Below are 19,526 nucleotides of genomic sequence, written 5' to 3'. Positions count from 1 at the left end.
ACTGAAATAACAAATCTTGAATCTTAAATTGATTTTTATTTTAATAACATCTCAGTTTTACATTGTGTGTGTGTGTGTGTGTGTGTGTGTGTGTGTATATTTCGCAGATCTACAAATCATGTGCACTTCCGCTTTGAATGGACCGTGTGAGCGGAAAGAGATTATAGATCACTTCCGGTCTCATCCACTCAACTTCCTGTGAAAACAACACCACGTGTGTAAATGAATGAGAAACAGTGACAGTGGCTGCTAACAGACACACAACCAGACACAGACACACACACACAGACAGACTGTCTGTTGTCTACTAACGTCAGTGTTTGTTCGTATCAAGGTGTAACCGACGTCACTTCCGGACAAGGTGAGCGAGCGTTTTTAAACTCTGCTTTTAAACCGGGAACCGCAGCTAACGTTAGCAAGTTGGCTAGTTAGCATGTTGAGCATCAAACGTATAAGATCTGTTGAGTAGAGGAACATGACGTCACTGTCATTACGTGCTGATACTTTTTAAATGATTGAGGTTATAACTTATATATTTATATATAAGTTATAACCTATATATATATATATATATATATATAAAACATTAATAACATGTAAATCCGACCACCTGACGCTAGCATGTTGGCTAGTTAGCATGTTGAGCCTCGTCAGTAGAAGAGCACAGACTCACAGTGATTCGGTGTCATGACAGTTTGTGTGTGAAGTCACACGTGACGTTAATAGTCTGTAAACTTTAAATTAAGTTTTACACAACACCCTTAATGTTTAGCTAGCTAGCTAGCCGTTCCCAACAGTGGATAATCTGCCAGTTAGCATCAGTTGTGGCTAAAAGCTACAGGGAAGATGACAGAAGAAAGTTTTTTATGCAACATGAAATCTGTTTAGTTTGACTTTAACATTAATTTATTATAGGACGACACAAAGACATGGACGATGGAGATTCAGAAACCTGGTGATTTTCTGTATATTAAGAAATAAACAATGAACATGATGTCTTGTCACTTGAATCCAGCTGATTGTTTCCTGTGCAATAAAGTAAAAATAATGTATGAGGAAGTTACCAAGTGTAAAATGGGCTCAACCCAATAAAAAGCTTCATTTGAACATATGTAAATACTAATTTTTGTTTCTTTCATAAATAAAACCATGAGAAGTTCGTGCTTCTTCGTTTTAAACGTTCTTTGTGTTGATTCATATTGTTCCATGTTGTGATTGGTTCATAAACTCGCCTCCATCTTTTGCGTCCCTGTTGCAGAGCGACGTGTTCACCATGAGTTTTGTTGAGTACTCGGACTTCATTCAGGATGGGGACGTCGCCATCGTCTACCTGGGCCACGACTCCCTGATGCCCGTCAAGGTGCAGCAGGGCGCCCAAACGCAAACCCGCTACGGAGCCATTCGCCATTCCACAGACCTGATCGGCCAGCGTTATGGGTCGAAGGTCACCTGCAGCAAAGGCGGGTGGGTGCAGGTGCTTCACCCGACGCCCGAGCTGTGGACGGTCTCCCTGCCGCACCGCACACAAATCCTCTACACCACAGACATCGCCACCATCACCATGATGCTGGAGCTGAAGCCGGGATCCATCGTCTGCGAGTCAGGTGAGCGTGGATTCAGATTCATATCACTGTAGATTTCACACAACAAGGAAAGAACGCACAAATTAAATTAAAATGAAAATATCACATTTTGGTGCAGTGTTTTTAATGGAACATAGGAAGAGAAGCTGGACGTCAACCACCACAGAAGTAACGCATTCAGATATGAGAAGAAAAATCATTTTACCGGAATAATCACGGGGTAGATGCTGCTAAGAACGTTTGGATTAATATTTGATGAGCTTCTGTTAGCAGCCTGGAAGGTGAACCAAGAACCACCAGTGATGCTGTTATTCCTTCAGAACGCACAGTTGGATCACATCTCTCATCAACGACAACGTCCGACACAAACAAAAACATTTTGCATCCATCACATTAAATGGCTACTGCGACAAACACGCGGCTCCAGAATGGAAACCAAACACTCCACGATGAGGCCGTGATGTGACTCATAAATGTTCAATGACTGATTAAATGTTAATGTTAGAAGCCAAGTGAAAGCAGCGGCTCTCCTCTCAGTGTCGACGCAGGATGTGTTCAGGCGCAGTTTAGCTGTTGTGGTCTCAGATCTGTCAAGACAGAGGAATGAAGAATACTTCTGGTGTGGCTTTTGTTAAGAGTGACTGAATCGTGAACCGTTACACAGCCTGCGTTGTTCACAGTGGAACCACATCTGTTGGTTTGACACGTATGAAATTGACGACTGAAGCTGAACGTATCCTGTGTTCATTCTCAGAATCAGTCATGTTCCATTGTTACGTGATTAAAGAAGCGTCCGTGAAGCTTTGCCTTGAAGTCGTTTTGATTTGTTTCACGACCCGACAGCAGCATTTCATTTTTATGATGTTTGCGTTTTGAGGTGGGGCACGAGGCGTTCTGTTCCACTGCAGCCTGTATTTTATTATCTAGGAAAGCTTGAGTGTTTGAATTGAATTAAATGAGACTGTTGGGCCTCAACGGAGGCATGAGCTCTACTGACCTCCGCCCCAGCTCTCCAGTCATCTCCTTCGATCTGTGCTTTGCCTTCAGCTCCGTCTTCCATCTCCATTTGTTAAATTGCAATCTCTTGGAGTGTGTTGATTTTTCTAGTTTCTCCCAGTCAAAGCGAAGCGAGGGTGGGGGGATGGGAGAGGATGTTTGTGTGTGTGTGTGTGTGTGTTGCAGTGCTACATCATATTTTACTGCTGGCAGCTCTGCACACGTCACGTCATTGATTGTACTTGGTGAACCTTGTGTGTGTGTGTGTGTGTGTGTGTGAGAGAGAGTTGAGATTGCAAAGGTCTCAGGGGTGATGGATGAGTTCAGTGGGGGATCTGTGTAGTCAGCACTTGCACTGCAGCTGCACGAGGAGAGCTGCACTATCTGCATCGGTATCGAATTGCTCTGCTACTTTCTTTTCGGATGTTTATTAGTCAACGTGCATGAACGTGCACGAGAATAAAACCACCGCTCTGGTAATGTGTAATGGTTTGAGCAGATCGAAAGCTCGGTTCATTAAACCACCTCGTGAACGTAGCATTTCATTAGCTGCATGTAACACTGGAGAGTCGTAATGAACCAGCGTGCTGCTAACCGGTGTCTGTGCGCTACTGTGGTGACTCATCACGTTCAGCCCGGTGGTTAATAACCAGTAGGGTTCTGTTCTGTGGAGGAGACGTTCTGTATGAACATGTCGGCTCCTCGCTCGCTCTCTCTCTCTCTCTCTCTCTCTCTCTCTGCCGACATGGCGAGCCGGCTGAAGGAGCATTCGGTCATGCGGAGGAGTCACCTTGGAGCCAGGTCGTTCCAGAAATCTCTCCTTGTGGTCCAGTGGCTGCATGTTTTATTCTTTCCTCTATCGGTGTTTCGCATCAGCCGAGTCCAGTGCAAGTGTACTCAGTAAATATTGACACAACCCAAGGTCTGTTCACGTTCATGACCTTCATAACGGAAGGAGGAACTCGCTCTTCAAAAGGTGACGATTTCAAATTTTAACTGGAAAACAGCTCAGCGGGGATTCTACAAATGAAGTCAAGCTGTTTTCCGACATGACCTCCAGATGAAGTCACACGTGCACGACACAGCGGGAGGTTTTCTGCAAAGACACTGACGTCTTCAGAGCCCAAACTGGGTCAACGATGGGAAGAGATACTTTCTAACTTTCACTTTGTAAATGGCCTTCAGGGGAATTCAGTTCGTTGACCGCTGTCCTGGTTTCACTCCTCGTGCAGCCGGTCACCACCGTGTATTTCATAGTGATGGAGAACAGAAAGCAGAGATGATTCAGAGTTCAGGTCAACAGTTCAATTCACGCTCAGTCTCCCCTCCCCCACAGTGTCTGCAACTTCTCGTATCGCTGCTTCCTCTCGTACAGTCGCTGTCTTAACGCCGTGTTCTCACAGCAGATTAGAGTCGTTGGTGTGAGTCACCGGTTGTTTTTACGTTTAGCATCAAAGCAAAGTTCTCATTTAGGGTTAATTCATCCTCATTGGAGAAATATGTCTTTCAAAACTGTGGAAACTGTGATCGTGGCCACGTGTGGAGACGATGCATCCATCTTTATTTACAATCTCCGTTTAATGCTCCCAAGTTTCCTTTTTATGACATGAAGTACCGAGAGCACAACACTGGTTCTCTGTGTCGTCTTCAGGGTGTTTCTCTAAGTTTAACACTGATGTTCTTTTTCCTTCAGTCTCGTAAAAGTACACGTACGACACGTCTCCTTCTCGTTTTGTGTCACATCTGATCGTAACTTCTGCTTTTCTCCGTCTATATTTGGCAGTTTTTCAGTCTGACTAATATCCGGCACTGAGTGTCTTATGATCACGTCCCTGACCTGAAGCGCAGCGTGCAGCAGCTTGGATATGAGGAAACCGAGGATAATAAGTCCTGCGTTATCTTGACAATCCTCGGTTGGACCGACTGGCCTGTCGTAAATTTGGACCGATTACAGACAAACATCAGATCCACTTTATCAAATTCATGCTCGTCCAGATTCAGCTGAAAATGTAGTTTCTGCCAATTATACAAGAGAGTTTAAAACCTGCACTCACATCATATATTTAAATGAAATAATTCCCATGAGCGTAAAGCCTGAGTCGGCTGATCGAGATCACGGCAGACTGTCTTCTCTCTACAGTCAAATTTAGAGATGACGATGGGTCTGAGCGTTTGCATGTCCGTCTGTATAACAACAGAACAGTGTGAGGTTGCAGTTCCTGGTTATGTTGGATTATATGAGCTTTTAAAATGGCCGTGTTCCTGCAGAGCCATATATTTGTGAAATGCTGCAGAAGTCGATTTAGTGCCTTAACAAATGTTTGATGAATCAAAACAGCTATTTTGTTTTATAATGAATTACTTAACAAATGACAAGTATAGACTGTTAATGAACGTGGACAAAGACTCTGGGTCGTGAATGTGAAGCCGACGACTCCACCGGTTGTTTTTATGGAAGTCTATGATTTTCATTTTCCATTTTCTTGAGGAGTTTGTCTCAAGAGTTTCAAGTCTTCTTCAATGCAGTCGATGTTCATTTAGTAAATTCGGGGCATGGATACAGTATCTTCTGTTTCTAGCTCCTCAGTCATAACAATTTGATTTATTTAAATGAAAATTGAATATTTCGTTAGTCCTTCTCCAACAACGTCGACCTCACACTCTCTCTCTCTCTCTCTCTGTATGGGACAGTTCTTTCAGTATTCCCCAATTTTCAATCTGTTTGTTTCCATCTCTGTGTCCTCTCTCCTTTTGGTTTACTTCAAAATCAGTCCACAGTTTGCCCATTAGCAGTCTCAGACCGTCCTGTGCAGCAGTGAGAGGCTGTAGCCAGGCAGAGCGCGGCTGTGGGGTGAACATTGCCCTCTTTGTCGCCGTGCGAACAAAGGCGGCGGTGATGTAATGTGAAGAGAAGGAGGGAGGTGTGGAGGATGGGATGTGCTGGCCTCAAGCATCAACGCTCCGCCAGACGTAACTGCAGGTCACATGACCGGGGTTATTCTTTTGTAAAATCTCTCACACACACACACACACACACACACACACACACACACACTCTCTCTCTCACAAACTGTACATTAGCGTTCATTGTGTAGCGCAGGAGGAGCGACGCCGCTGCTTCCCAGCAGAGAAGGCCCACTCAGAAATGTAGCATCCACTTATGAGCCAGAGGAGAGAGACGAGCAGTGTGAAAATGTGGGTGTTTGTGTGTTGTGGTAACAGCTGGGAATCTTTTGTTGTGACTGTGACGCGACTGAGGAAAAATCCCAACGTCATTTTAGAGACGTAACAATGTCCCAGTGTCGGGTCTTCATGTAGGATTGGAACTTTTCTTCATCTGGTGAAATACGTCTTGAATCCCGAGTGAGGTCCTTCAGTCTGAGAGCAGCGCTCACTGATCTGTCGTCTCATCGTCTTGAGGGTCGCTGAGGAGCTGCAGCCAGTCCCAGCTGACGCTGGACGAGAGGCGGGGACAGGACAGGTCGCCAGGGTATTGAGGAGCCTACATACAACATACACACTCACATTCACACCTATGTTCAGTTTAGAGTTTCCAATTAACTTTGGAATGTGTGAGGAAGCCGGAGAAAACACAGGCAGGAGGTCAACATACAAACTACACACAGAAAGACATCAGCCCAGGATTTGAACCTGGAGCCTTCTTGCTTTGCAGCGACAGTGCTAACCATCGTGCTAACCATCGTGCTAACCATCGTGCTAACCATCGTGCTAACCATCGTGCTAACCAGTGATCGATTTCCCTTCTTGCTCTCAGATTTCTCCACTGCTGATTTGTATTGTCCATTGTTTGTTTGTAGTTTTATACTTTTACTCTTATTGAGGCTTAAGAAAACAGGAGGTTGCACCTCGTTAAGCCCGATGACACAAATTGTGATCTTTGAATATGTGCACGATACATTGATAGATATAAAGCTACAGATGAACGTGTTTCATCCTCCCTGTGGCGTCTGTGTTGCAGGAACGGGCAGCGGCTCCCTCTCCCACGCCATCCTGCGCACCATCGCCCCCACAGGTCACCTGCACACGGTGGAGTTTCACCAGCAGCGGGCGGAGAAGGTGGCCGAGGAGTTCAAGGAGCACCGCGTGGATCACCTGGTGACCGTCAGGAACCAGGACGTGTGCAAAGACGGGTTCGGGGTGAGCGGCGTGGCAGACGCTGTGTTCCTGGATATCCCCAGCCCCTGGGAGGCAGTGCGGCACGCCAAGGCTGCAATGAAGAGACAAGGTGAGACGCACCTTTAATCAGACTGTTGACTAAACACACTGCTAACCAGCAACATCGTTGAAACTCCCATGATCCTACACTGCTTCACGACGTCATCAAACTAGGTCTTTTGTTATTGTTTGGACAGAGATGTTGGGTTAAAGTAAATCCGATCATTGTTTGGTTTCATTCCTTAATGTATGAAAGAGTCATGTGAGGACCAGTCAGCGCCTCCTGTTCTGAATCATCCTGGTGCAGCAGGAACATCATGACCATGACTGTGCATCTTTTTTTAAAATACCAGCCTGAGAATTCCTCCCCCCCGCCCCCCTCCCATGACTGCAGCACCTCGCTCTGCACCAGCAGAGCGACCATCGATCCTCATCAGCGTCACTCGACCTTGTGAGCGTGTGTGAGTTCACAGGACCACAATGTACATTAAGCTGACGATGCAGAAAGTTTGTCGTGGTGTCTGTGACAACCCCGGGACCTGCAGCATGTCCGGGCAGGTCGGCCGCTCCCTGGTTCAGAGTTCAGACCTAAAGTCAGATTACGTGCGTGTCAGCTGGAGCAACAGACCCATGGGCACTGATGCGGTTTTTGTTTTCAAAGACGTCGAGACGCTTCGCGGGCGCGTTCAGAGCTGTTTATCTAAGAATCACCACACAGACGAGAGGTCAGATCCAAATTGTATTTTGTCTAATTGGGTAATAATGTGTCTGTTGCATCGTGGCTGAAGTTACTTTTGTCTGATGTGACAGAGACAGAGATCCAGAACACTTTGACAAATATTTTTTTATATCAATGAAATAAATAATAATGGCAATGACGTATAATTATTATTCACAAAACAATCACCGACTCACACAGCTCACAGGTGGTGCACAGGATCAGTGGTGCATGAGTCTGAAAGCAAATATTCCTAGAGCACATGAATGCATCATGGTTTTTAAAAACCAGGCCCCGATATGAAGAGGAATGCTGCAGGAGTGAAGATGCTGCTCTGCAACTCTCTCCCACCTCCTCTCTGAATCCCTTTTATGGTGCCACTGCCACATTTCATGAGCTAGACCATAGCATACAACACACACACACACACACACACACACAGACGCACACACAGACGCACACACATACACACGCACGTAAAGATACAGATAAATAGAGAGTGGCCATCGTCTAAGCAGTCCCATGACCATACAGGGTTATGCTGCAGGGAGAGAGCTGGTGATTGTGGCTCCAAAAGGAAAAGCTTCATTTACTTCCCACTGCTCGTTCTGGATGTTTTCTCCGGAGAGCCGGAGCCAAGCTGAGCAACGCTTCGACAGCCAAAAACCAAAAAGAGTGAAACGTTGAGTGTAAAATCCTCTCAGCCACAGACACAACTCAGACAGTGGGATTTGTACTTTCCAAGAATACCCTTATCTCAGATGTTTATAAGTGCTTCTGCTTCAAGCTCCCGAGAATCATCGAGTTTTACATTTTCTTTAGTATCAAAACAATCTGGTGCCGGTTGTCTGCATGTGTCCACTGCAAACAGGAAGTGCTCATGGCTAAATCGGCGTACTTTAAATAGTGCCAGTTTGAAGAAATATGAGCTAAATAAATACGTTTTCTTCCTGTTTACGTCCTCGAGCATTATTGGAATTTCATTTCCAAAAGTTAGGTCATGATGCTTCTAGAATAAAGACAAAAACTCAAGATACTTTGATCCTGACCGATAAATAAATCAATAAATCTGCTGAAGATGTCTTTAAATTTGTCTTGAACAACATGAAAACTTTACATGATAATGTTTTAAACTTCTTGAGTTTTCAGTTTTTCTTTGAAGCTGCGCTGAAAGAATTCACAGATTGTGACACATATATTTTGCTTGATCGATCATCAAAATAGTTTCCATCCTCTGACGAATCATTAATCATTTGGGTTGTGATGATAAAACCGAATGATGTAACTGCAGATCTTCTCTCAGGCTGAGATCTGCAGTGGAATATCCCCCCCCCCCCTTTTTTTTTTTCCTAAGTTGTAATTCAGTGAACGTTTTGTCCCTGTGCTCAGCTGTTCTCTCACCCTCCCTCTCCGCCACTCAAAGGACTCAGGAGTCTTTATTATGCAAGTTTAAAGCAAACACCAGAAAACAAACTCGAGAACCCTGAGCCTCACAAACACATCGTGCTTCAGCTCCATGCACGTAAAGTGAACGAACGGTTGATAGTCGAGACTATTAATAACGGCCCCTCGTACAATCATCAACCCGACCCCTCCCTGTGTTCGCGCTGGTTGCTGGGAGACCGTCGAGCTGTGTTTATGGCCGTCGGGGGGGAGAACACTGGTCCTGTTGGCTGAAGGAACGTCTGCTATCTGAAACATCCTGCGGTGTTTATTAGACACAAAGAACTTACAACAGGGCTGCACCCTCCATCATGAGCTCACTGAGTCAATCTGCAAGTTTGACTTCTGAACGCAGATTCATTCACCTCCCATCAGGCACCTCTGCGTCTTCCATTAGTAATGAAACAGGGAGTGTACGGGATCAAATCTGGGTCACTAATAGTTTGTGCTTGTGAAAGGATGTTGTAGTTGTACATCACTTTGTGTGTGTGTGTGTGTGTGTGTGTGTGTGTGTGTGGAAAAGCTCTGAAGCTGCAGAAATCATCAGTGACGTTTCTCTACACGTGACTCTGAAGTGAGAAGCTACAAACTACGAGTTATTTCTTTACTCTGAAGCTGAAAAAGACCCGCCCCTGACGTTAGCCTAGCTCTCGTGCTAACCTGTGCGAGGAAGTTGAGAAGATTTTTTTTTTTTTTTTTTTTACCTCTTCTGGAAGTTAAACAAAGAAACCAGCGGGTGAGGGTGTCACTGAAACTACAATGTGAAGATCACGGGAATCTGAATGGTTCATCTTGTTTTCAGAGGCAGGTCTGAGACTGAGAAGCAAAACAAGTGTAAGTTTAATTTAAGATCTGCATTAGTGTTGAAACACACCCACGAGTACACTACTCCGTTCGCTGTCACTCGATTCCTTCTAATCTCATCTCCGTCCAGCTGCACTGCTCCGAGTCGCATTCTTTACTCTTCAGGTCAGCCGGTGAAAGTGCACTCGGCTCCTCGTGGCCTCCTGCTGTGATCGCAGCGGGGATCGGTTTAGAGACGAGAGGCCGGGGCCGGTAGGCGATCTGTTTTCTAACTCATCCCCTGATGATCCACAAACCTCAGTCTGGAGCCGGACAGGTCACAGGTCTGCTTTGTTAGGGGAAGAAAAAGCTTTTCCAAGCGCGTCTGGGTGCAAGAAAAACAAATTATTATTAGAAGTTGTAGTATCCTGAGTTTCCCTGGAGGGAATAAGATTCCTCCTTCAGTCCATATTACATTTACAAATCTGGTTTGGATTATTTTTCTTTGTCCATGACTGTTGTTTTAAAAGCATAATCGTGTCAGAAGACAGAGAGGACATGTATCTTGGATTCACGTTCTTGAGACATGACTTGTTTGGTTGTCATGAGCGTGTTGGCCAAAATAACTGAGGCGAGGATGATTGTGTAATTGTTTCCTTTTCCCCAAACGTTGCGTTTCGGTGGAAATCCCACGTCCAGTCAGCTTCTCCTGTTCCCAGGAAACAGGTCCTGGATTAAATGGACCTGAGCTCGTCTTGATCTTTAGGAGTAAATCACAGCAGCTACACTGACGGTTCCTCTCGATGGATCGTCACCAGATCATCGTAGATTCTGTGGAGTCCTGCATGGCTTCATCTTTACAAACCTCTCCTCCACCACAACAATCTGAGACGACCTCAGATTTGAAAGAAGGTTCATTTTCATAGAGCGGCGTTACTTGAAAAGTTTCGATCACGAGTCGGATCAATAACTGGGTTTGATTTCATTCAATCGTAAATTTAAAATCTAAAAAAGCAAACATCGGGAGGCTCCACCTCTTTCCTGATCTAATTCGCTTTTTGACTGAATTTGTTTCGTCTCGTTCTCTCTGCAGGAGGTCGGGTGTGTTCGTTCTCTCCGTGCATCGAGCAGGTTCAGAGGACTTGCGATGCTCTGGCGGATCAGGGCTTCGAGGAGATCAGCACCTCGGAGGTCCTGCTCAGAGTCCACGACGTTAGAACCGTCTCCCTGCCGCTGCCCGACTTCGGGCCCGACCCCTCCGCTCCGACTCAGCCCGACGCCAGACCGCAGGCGCCAAACCACGCCTCCATCGCCCTGAAGACGACCACGCCTCCCAGAGAGATGCCGGGTCACACGGGTTACCTCACCTTCGCCACCAAACCCAGAACCTAGAGCTCAGAACCCAGAGTGGTTTTTCTCTCGTGCAGTTGATAATCCGTACTTCCCTTGTACATTTATAAGACTGTGGTAATCCAGCGGGGGTACCAGGTTTCTCTTGGTCCCTGTTGGCACTGCAGCACTAAAAGGATTTACAGTTCTGTGTTACATAATTTTGTGCTCCTGTCATTTGGCACCGGTCGGTGGCTTGCATCAAGCAACAGTGAAAATCAACAGCAATTTAATTTGAGAAGAATCTTGTGTGCTTTTAAAAGCAGAAGCAGTTTTATTTTTTATTTTTTGCACTTTTGGATTCACATGAAAACAATAAATGTGTCAAAAGAAATAAATCGTTTTCTTCATTTGATCGTAAACCACTTGAATGTTGTAATGAAACACAATGAAAGGTTCAAATCCCCCCTCACATGGAGGAGGCAGGAGTATTAAGGAGTATTCTGCAGGCAGCCACCAGGGGGCGAGCAAGACGTGTTGGCTTCACTTTTCTGGAGCCGTCATGTCGTCCCAACTCAATAGAACGTTTTCAGGAGCTTTCAACTGAATCACGGTTTTCATCAGAGGACTCTGAGCTGTCATGAACGTTAACAAACGTCCTCTAGAAAACTGAACGTACTCCTTTTTTTCTGGATCTTTACATCCCATCGTTTTTAATAATCTCTCTCTGCCAACAGAGGAACCAGCACAACTCCTTGATTCATAATTTAATTTCTAAACGTTCTGAACTCACTGAGTCTAAAGCACAAGCTGCTCCCTGAACTTTCAAAACACATGGAAAAGGTTTCAAGCAAAAACCGAGAAGACGACTGTGATGATCTCTGACAAGTTTAAGTCTGTAGAAACCTCATGAGTTACTGTCACTGCTTTTCGTTCTGTACATGTGATTTTCCCGTTGGAGGAAGTTGCTGCTGCAGTTAAACTTAGTTTTCTTCCTCTGCAGACGGTCGCAGCTTCTTTTAAACCCGTCGTGACGGATCACGCTGTCAGAAGCTTTGTTTGAGAGCAGAGATCCGGCGAAGCTCTGGAAAATCATTACAGCTGTCGGGTTCGGACTCTGTGAATTCTCACTCAACTGGAGTTTCTGAAAGTTTAAAATCTTCCCTAAAGTTACAGTTATTAATCATTTTCTTTTCTAATCATATCAGTCATTCAGAATCAGTTTTCTTTGACCTGCTGCTGTTTTTACTCAAATCTCCTGCTGCTTTTAGAGGCTTGTGTTTGAATCGGGGACGGCTGGTTAACGGTTTAATCCTGGGCTTACTGCGAGTTATAAAAAGCACTGAGATTGTTTTAGTTCACCGTGTGCTGAGACAGGTCGTTGCATGCGACTGTCTGTGTGGCTGAGCGCGAATGGCTGAAAATCAACTCCGGTAGCATCCCGAGCAGGGATTATGCAACGGGCAACTGGCCGGGGCTCAGGGCTTAAGGGGGGGGGGGGGGGGGGGCTGAGAAAGTTAATTAAATTGGAGTCCGGCTCGGGCCAAAATGTTTTGTCCAAACCTGTGAGAGGTCGAGAGTAAACTAAGCAGCCCCGACATAAGCCTGACGTTTTCCCAGATTACAGACGTGTGCAATGTAAAAAAAATAAATGTGACGGAATAATAACATTCAAAGTTATTATACACGTCTGTACGAGCTCATGTTGGGTCTCCACACTCTAGATCACGAATGCTTTGCGAGATCCGCCTTCAGATTCTTTGATGGACTGTGCAGGAGACTGAAACACCACGACGCCACCTTCCTGCCCCCGGCTGTGTCGTGGTAGAGGTTTGGTGGAAAGTAGAAACATGTGAATTTGTGGATGATGTGTCTGAGACGCTGCTGGAGGTTTTAAACTTTCCCTAATTTACTGTTATTTGCGTGTCTGCACTGTAGAATTGGAGAAATGAGTGTTTGGATGTCTGGAGTTTTCTGGTTTGTGTTTCCCATCAGCGGGGGAGTGTGGGGGCGGAGGAAGTGAGTAACGCCCTGAGTGGAGGACGGGGGTGTTGCTGTGATTTAACCTGGACATATTATCAATATTCCAGGGAATGACTCATGGATTTCGGGCTGGGTTAACGACTGAACACAAGGGGAGGGACCATAATGTTTCTCTGGTCGACATGTTTAACCCTCCATTAAACAAATGCTAGATTATCTGGTCAGCTTCCAGAGACCTGTAATTGAGTGGAAGCTGAAATAATGTTCGAGCCCTCGGTGAGTCGTCCCACCCGCTCGGCAGCAGCAGCAGCAGCAGAGGGTCTAATCTGCCCGGCCGATGCTGGGAATAGCAGCTCTGAGCTGCTTGAAATCCTGCAGCTTAATCAGCTTGTCTTCTGCACTCCTGAGCTCCGCGCCGATACTCGGCAAACATCCAGGCCTGACACCGCGCTGCCAGGGGGCCGGGACGGCGTGCATGAGACGGGTTGGCACGCGACGAGATGAGAGGGCGTGCCGGGCGTCTGCAGCCATGTTTTTCGATTAGTGAGGAACCAGGACTTAGAGTCACGGAGATTGTTTTTGAGATTTGAAACGGTTTTTGATGGTGACTGAGCGAACGACTCAGGAGAACGAGGAGCGGAGGTCAAAGATTTAAATAAACTTATATAATAAACTTTATTCATGTGGAACATTTCACAGCTCCAGGTGATTTATATATAAAAGTATAAAAACCTGCACCTGACCTACATCACGTGCTTCTACCGAGTTTCGTGGAAATCTCTCAAGTAGTTTTTTTTGCTAAATCCTGCGAAGTATCAGACGAACAAACGGACAGGGGTGAAAACATAACCTCCTCAGGGACCGTAATAAAAACAATGTTAAAACCATAAAATCGTACACACGGTTTAAATCAAAGCCAAAATAATGATAACAGAAATGACACTGCTGCAATAAATACAGTTTGATCTATTGTTAACGTGTCGACAGAGGATTCGTTTTAAATTTTTAATATGTTGTGAGAGTTTGTGCAAAACTGCAGAAATCTGCTTTGATTCAAAGTCATTCTCATTGACTTGTCTCGGCGTCTGTCCCACAGACTGTTTGTAAAGATGGACAACATCCCAGTGTCTTGATCGCCTCCTGGTGTCTGACTGCAGTATAGGTCACCAAACCCATCTACTCCATGTTAGCAGATGGGACATGAATCAACCTAAAAATCCATAGGACATGTCGTCAAATAAAAGTTCCTCAAAGACGGTTGTTCAAGTGTTTTCATTAGTTAATTTAAAAATGGGATGAGACATCTTGACTGACAGCTGAGACCGACTCACGATTGGTCGGGAGATTACCGCGGCTCCCTACCCCGGTCGCTCTGGCTCCAAATTACAGCATCACCGCAAGACGACAGCGTTTGTATCCGGAATATTTCGGCTTCATTTCTGTTTAGTGGGAGGAAGTTGAGGCGTGTCATCAATGTTTATTTACAGTTTACAGTTTGTCCGTCTTGTCTCAGCGACGCCTGCTGAGCGTTCTTTTAAAGTTTGGCACAAACGTTCACTTGACTCGACGATGAATTTGAGATGTGACTTCACAAAACGTGCCTTTGGCCACAAATCAATAATTAAGACCAACTGAACTCATTGTTGTTTAGTTGTTTGTGTCTCCGATCTTGTGAAAAAGAATTTATCTGGGTCACAGTTCATGGCTCACAGAGACATTTTAAAATCTGATTCCCTGCGTCTTGGTTCTCTGGACCTTCAGTTGTTTACCAGTGTAATGAAAAGTGTTTCTGTTTTTTTTATTGATATCATGAACTCCATGCTGCTCCCCTGCTCGTGTCTCACAGACAGTGAGCTCAACGGAGCCTGTGCAGTCACAGGGATGAAGGATGTGGACGTTGAGTTCGAACCATCGGTGCAGATCTCAGACCTGCACTTTTCTTTTAACCCTTTAATCCTGGTGGAACTAAAAGAGACCGAGGGGCAGATGAGAGAAGTAGCGATGATGAGATTAGAGGCTGAAAAGAGACTCGCAGAGTAAAAGCTGTGCTGGTGCTCGTTGGTCTGAATAAACCTCTTACACAAGTCGACATTTCTCTCTCTCTCTCTCTCTCTCTCTCTCTCTCTCTCTCCCTCTCTCTGTCTCTCTGTGCTGGTTCCAATGTTTTACAAATCGATGAATGTCGGGAAGTTATTTTTCCAGTGTACAGAAAAAAAAATAATAAAAGTCTTTCTAGCAAAAACTTGACAAATCAAAAATTCAATAAACAATGAAACAGGTGAACTGCGAAGCTGCAGGTGTGAATGTCTTGACTTTGGAGCAGGAAGCTGACGTCAAGTCCCTGTTATAAATAAAAGAAAGAGACTTTCTCTGCAGCTGAACACGCTCCTCTTATCGTTCACGTGAAGCACCAGCAATTACTAAAATGTCGGTGACCCAGTTCCTCTCACAGGGACAAATGTTTCCATCCTGCGGAGGATTCAAAGCCACAGGCCTCGTCTGTCATCTGATTCCTGTATGAAATATTGATGATAATATGTTCCAGTGCTTTTCTACAGTACAATCGATTCCGTTTAGAGACAGAAACTCCCGCTGGTGTGTCCTGTCAGGGAAAAACAGAAATGTGACGGTCTGAATACAGCTATTAATGTTTTATGATTAAATAACCAGGTTAAAGTAACCTGAGTTAAGTAAGTAAGATTCTTAAAGAGGTAAAGCTAACGAGGGGCAGTTTGATGGAGAAAGTGCTGCACATAGATACACTGCATGAATGTGTGTGTGAATGGGTGAATGACAAAAACTGAACTGTGAAGCAAAGTGCTTAATGAATACAGACCGTTACTAGAGTGCAAGCAACAAAATATCTGAGTGCATTCGTACGGTTTGTTGGGATTAGAGTGAGAGCGAAAATCTCAAGTCTCAAGATGAAAGTTTCTTATATACAAACGTAAAATATCCTCCTCCAAATTAATCCGCCACTGAAAATAGTCCCCTAACCCCCCCTTCTATCATGTCCTTGTTTGTGTGATGAAACTCTGGCTGCTTTAGGAAATTACTGATCTGAGCCTGATTTGTTTTCTGTTTCCTGATGTAATTCTACTTCCTGGTCTTTCTCCCTCTTACATAAAAAAGCCATGAACGACCTCCCTCTTTTCCCAGGTCCATAATGGTCCCCAGTGTACCCACAGCCGAGTGCCCATTTTCCACGGTGGACTCCTGCCAACCGGTTCTTCCATTAAGCCGAACAGAGCGGCCCTGCTCTCTCTCTCTCTGCAGTGAAACGCTGATTAACCGCTCCTCATTGTCGTCCTACTCAGAGTGCGACCCCACACCTCGTCATTGAAAACCACTGGCCGCTGTCCAAACTGTGTCGCAGGAACACTGGTGTCACCGGGAGACGAGGGTGGCGTGACAGTGGACGGCTGAAAAATGGTGAAACTGTCCTTTAATTTCACTTTTATTAAGACTTCTATTTGTTTTCTGCATCATCAGATATTTTCCTGCCTTCTTCTGTGTTTATGATTCATGTTTGAGATGGACAGAAAACTCAAGTTCTATATATTTGATCATATTTGTGTTTTCTTTTTTATTTATACTTAACAACATGATTTTACTTCCTTATATCAGCATCGGCCCCAAAATCAGAATGAGTTTCCTGAAGTTTCTCTTTAAACCACAGAAGAAGTAAAACCAGTCATAACCTAAATGTCCTGTGAGGTCATAAATGGAGCATTTTCTTTTTGTTTCAGACGGAGGATAAGCAGGAGATAAACACACATGATCTCCCCTGGTGCAGATTGTCCTCTCAGGGCTGCAGACAGGATGTGTCCACGCCTGCAGCGGAGTTCAGACACAGTGAGAGCGTGCAGTGCTGTACTGTACGTCTTTGTATCTCTTGCTGCCTTCTGGCCGATGTGTGTTATCAGCGGTGATTTCTCAGAGGTCAGAGGCGAGGCTTTGTTCTACCTCGCTCTGACGACTGACCCGTCAGCTGAGTCTTTGTTACAGTTGCTGCAGCTCTGAAAATGGCTCCTGTTGTTCTGCAGAAACTCTGAGAGCAGGAGATCAAACCTGTCTGTAAACTTGAAGTTTAAAAATTCTCACGACCTCTCGGCCCTGCTTTGAGTGGATTTAACGTAATGTGAAGCTGCTGACGGCTTCTTATCAACCATGAAACTGTCGAGCAAACATGAGATCACATCGCAACGAGGACTTCAAGACCTGCGACAACATGCTATCTGCAACAACAATAACAAAAGATTGATGACTGAGTGTTCACTGGACAAATGATGACGTGAAACTTCTGATAAGTGTTTTAGCTGGAGTCTGGAATCTGACACAGAAACAGCTCAGAGACGAGGAAATAACTTAAAATAGTTACAGAACTAGAAGAACAAGGCCCAACAGTCCATTCAAGTCAACCAAGCCACAGAAAAACTCATTTTTTCATTAAAATCTCATAAAACCTCTAAGTTCTCAATGTTAAAGATTAAAAATTCCTTGATCTGCCCCCTGATCCAGATCCGCACCAGAATTGTATGGATTATTTCCTAATGCACATCATATCCTTCCACCAAGTTGCGTAGTTCTCGTGTGATCTTGTACACAAACAAACGTCCCGTGATTCGATGCACTGGCCTTCAAATGAAAATGGAAAAAGTATAAAAATAATAGCGTTGTGTTTCTGTTGGTCAGTGAGCTCACGCACTTCTGTACGAACATGAAGGAGCAGAATGAGAAGCAGACGTCAGCATCTTATCTGAACACAGTAAATGTGAAGCCTGCAGGTCGAGTACATACGAGAGCAGATACGCTGCACGGAGGCCGACTGTTATCTGTCATTCTGCAGCAGTGAGGCTCCTGCAGAGGTGACTGAGCGGAGTCGAGGCCTCAGAAGGTGACGAAGGAAACAACACGATGACGTTTGTTTATGCTCCGTGTTCATTTCTGTTGCTTTCGATCGATGATGTCAATCTTTGTCTCAGTTCTTATTTGTCTGTACATTTGTTTTTGTGTCAGGATGAGTTACATAATAATCAGCAACAGAGCGTTGATTCATGGTGGCCGAGGCCTGGGGGACCCCCCAGTGACCCCATTATTACAGCTCATAGACTGTATATAAAGACGGATGACAGAGCCTAACCCCCCCCCCAACAGTGAAATGTACTGATTGCCTGGTGGCTAGCTGCAGTATAGGTCATGAATCCTGCCTCCTCCATGTTAGTGCATTTAAGTTGTGTTTTAATTCGTGAATTGATGCTTTAAAAATAGGGTTAAATGTCATGATCGGCAGCTGAGACTGACTCCTGATATTTTGGCCTCATTTCTGGATGGAGGGAGGAAGTGGAGACATCATCCCTCTTTATTCACAGTCAATGATAAAGATGGACGACATGACAGCTCCGCATATGTGAAGCCAATTTTTCTCAATCTCCACCTGGTGGCTGGCTGTGGTAAAGTTCCCAAACCCCACCAAGAGTGAAATCACCAAATGTGAATGTGAAATTACAGTAATGACACTGAAACACAAATACGAACAGTAATGGGATGTTTCATTCTACTGAAGTGAATAAAAAACACCGTAATGAGCAAAGATAAAAGAAAGAATGTAATAGATAGTTTGTTGTTTCAGTGTCTGTATTTAACAGAGCTGGTTGAACTGTCCTTGATCGAACTTTTATAACGAATCCAATCTAACGATATCAGGACGATATAAAAACTGATAGTTGTTGCAGTCTTTCTGATTGGCTGCAGGTGATGTCACATTTTAAAGGCTTGTCATTGAGGAAGTGAAAAGTCACAAACAGCCGATATGAGACGAGGACTCTGTGACCTACATGTGGGCTCAGTGCGGCTCTAATCGCTGCTGCTGTACTGAACATGGTGACAGTCACAGGTTGAGCTCGACCTTGTGATAACAACACAGAGCGACGGCAGTTTTAAAGGGGAACAGACGATGACTTTGATCACTGTGATGCTTTAACTGCAAAAGAACTAATCACAAGGATACTTACTTTAAAATCGCCCCAATAAACGTCTCTATTATGTCTCACTTTAACAAACACATTACAGATTAATATTGACTCAAGGTCATTAAAATAACACTATTCTTTTTAACCTTAAAGCAGCAGCTTGACTAAAATGAGTTTGACGTTTGAGTGACCGTGAACTTGGAGAATGTTTCCTCACCCTGAACGTCTGTTCTACATAACTTTAGTGTGGAACTCTTTTCAGACATGAACAGATATTTTGTCCTGTGAAGCAGCAGCAGCAGCAGATCGTCCGGCTCGTTCACAACAACAGGAGCATGTGGGGAACATTCAGGCGAGGGGTGGAGCCTGTAGAGCAGCAGGAAGCGGGACATGACGTATAAATTGTGTTGTGGAAAGATCAGTGTTGTTGTTTACAGCTCCTCCACACTGGCGTCAGCCCTGATCCCCAAAAGCTCTGGAATCTCCTCGTCTTTCTCAGTTGACGTCTTAGTTCTTAGAGTTTAGAGGCATCATACACACTAG

General features: G+C 44.8%; 1 protein-coding gene and 1 long non-coding RNA gene across 2 annotated transcripts; both read left to right on the top strand.

Moving 5' to 3' along the window:
• Positions 1 to 107: 107 nt before the first annotated feature.
• On the top strand, positions 108 to 11,426 carry trmt61a (tRNA methyltransferase 61A). The gene is made up of 4 exons (XM_069535538.1): positions 108 to 361; positions 1,259 to 1,604; positions 6,559 to 6,825; positions 10,793 to 11,426. Exons 2-4 carry the CDS (start codon positions 1,274 to 1,276, stop codon positions 11,089 to 11,091), a joined length of 897 nt encoding a protein of 298 aa, XP_069391639.1. The 5' UTR covers positions 108 to 361; positions 1,259 to 1,273; the 3' UTR covers positions 11,092 to 11,426.
• A 4,744-nt stretch (positions 11,427 to 16,170) lies between these two features.
• Positions 16,171 to 17,539, top strand: LOC138412211 (uncharacterized). The gene is made up of 2 exons (XR_011244701.1): positions 16,171 to 16,443; positions 16,761 to 17,539. It is a non-coding gene; the product is annotated as an uncharacterized lncRNA (long non-coding RNA).
• Positions 17,540 to 19,526: the final 1,987 nt, after the last annotated feature.

Source organism: Paralichthys olivaceus, chromosome 12 (assembly GCF_024713975.1).
Source record: "Paralichthys olivaceus isolate ysfri-2021 chromosome 12, ASM2471397v2, whole genome shotgun sequence".
NCBI classification, from domain to species: domain Eukaryota; kingdom Metazoa; phylum Chordata; class Actinopteri; order Pleuronectiformes; family Paralichthyidae; genus Paralichthys; species Paralichthys olivaceus.
The sequence above is the reverse complement of the archived record's forward strand: the minus strand, read 5'-3'. Positions and strand labels throughout refer to the sequence as shown.

What these genes read in the sequence shown, in the direction of transcription:
- trmt61a (XM_069535538.1), top strand. Translation starts at nt 1,274, where the DNA reads ATGAGTTTTGTTGAGTACTCGGACTTCATTCAGGATGGGGACGTCGCC. An exon ending in ATCCATCGTCTGCGAGTCAG is followed by an intron (nt 1,605 to 6,558) that starts GTGAGCGTGGAT and finishes TCTGTGTTGCAG; the next exon opens with GAACGGGCAGCGGCTCCCTC. An exon ending in GGCTGCAATGAAGAGACAAG is followed by an intron (nt 6,826 to 10,792) that starts GTGAGACGCACC and finishes TTCTCTCTGCAG; the next exon opens with GAGGTCGGGTGTGTTCGTTC.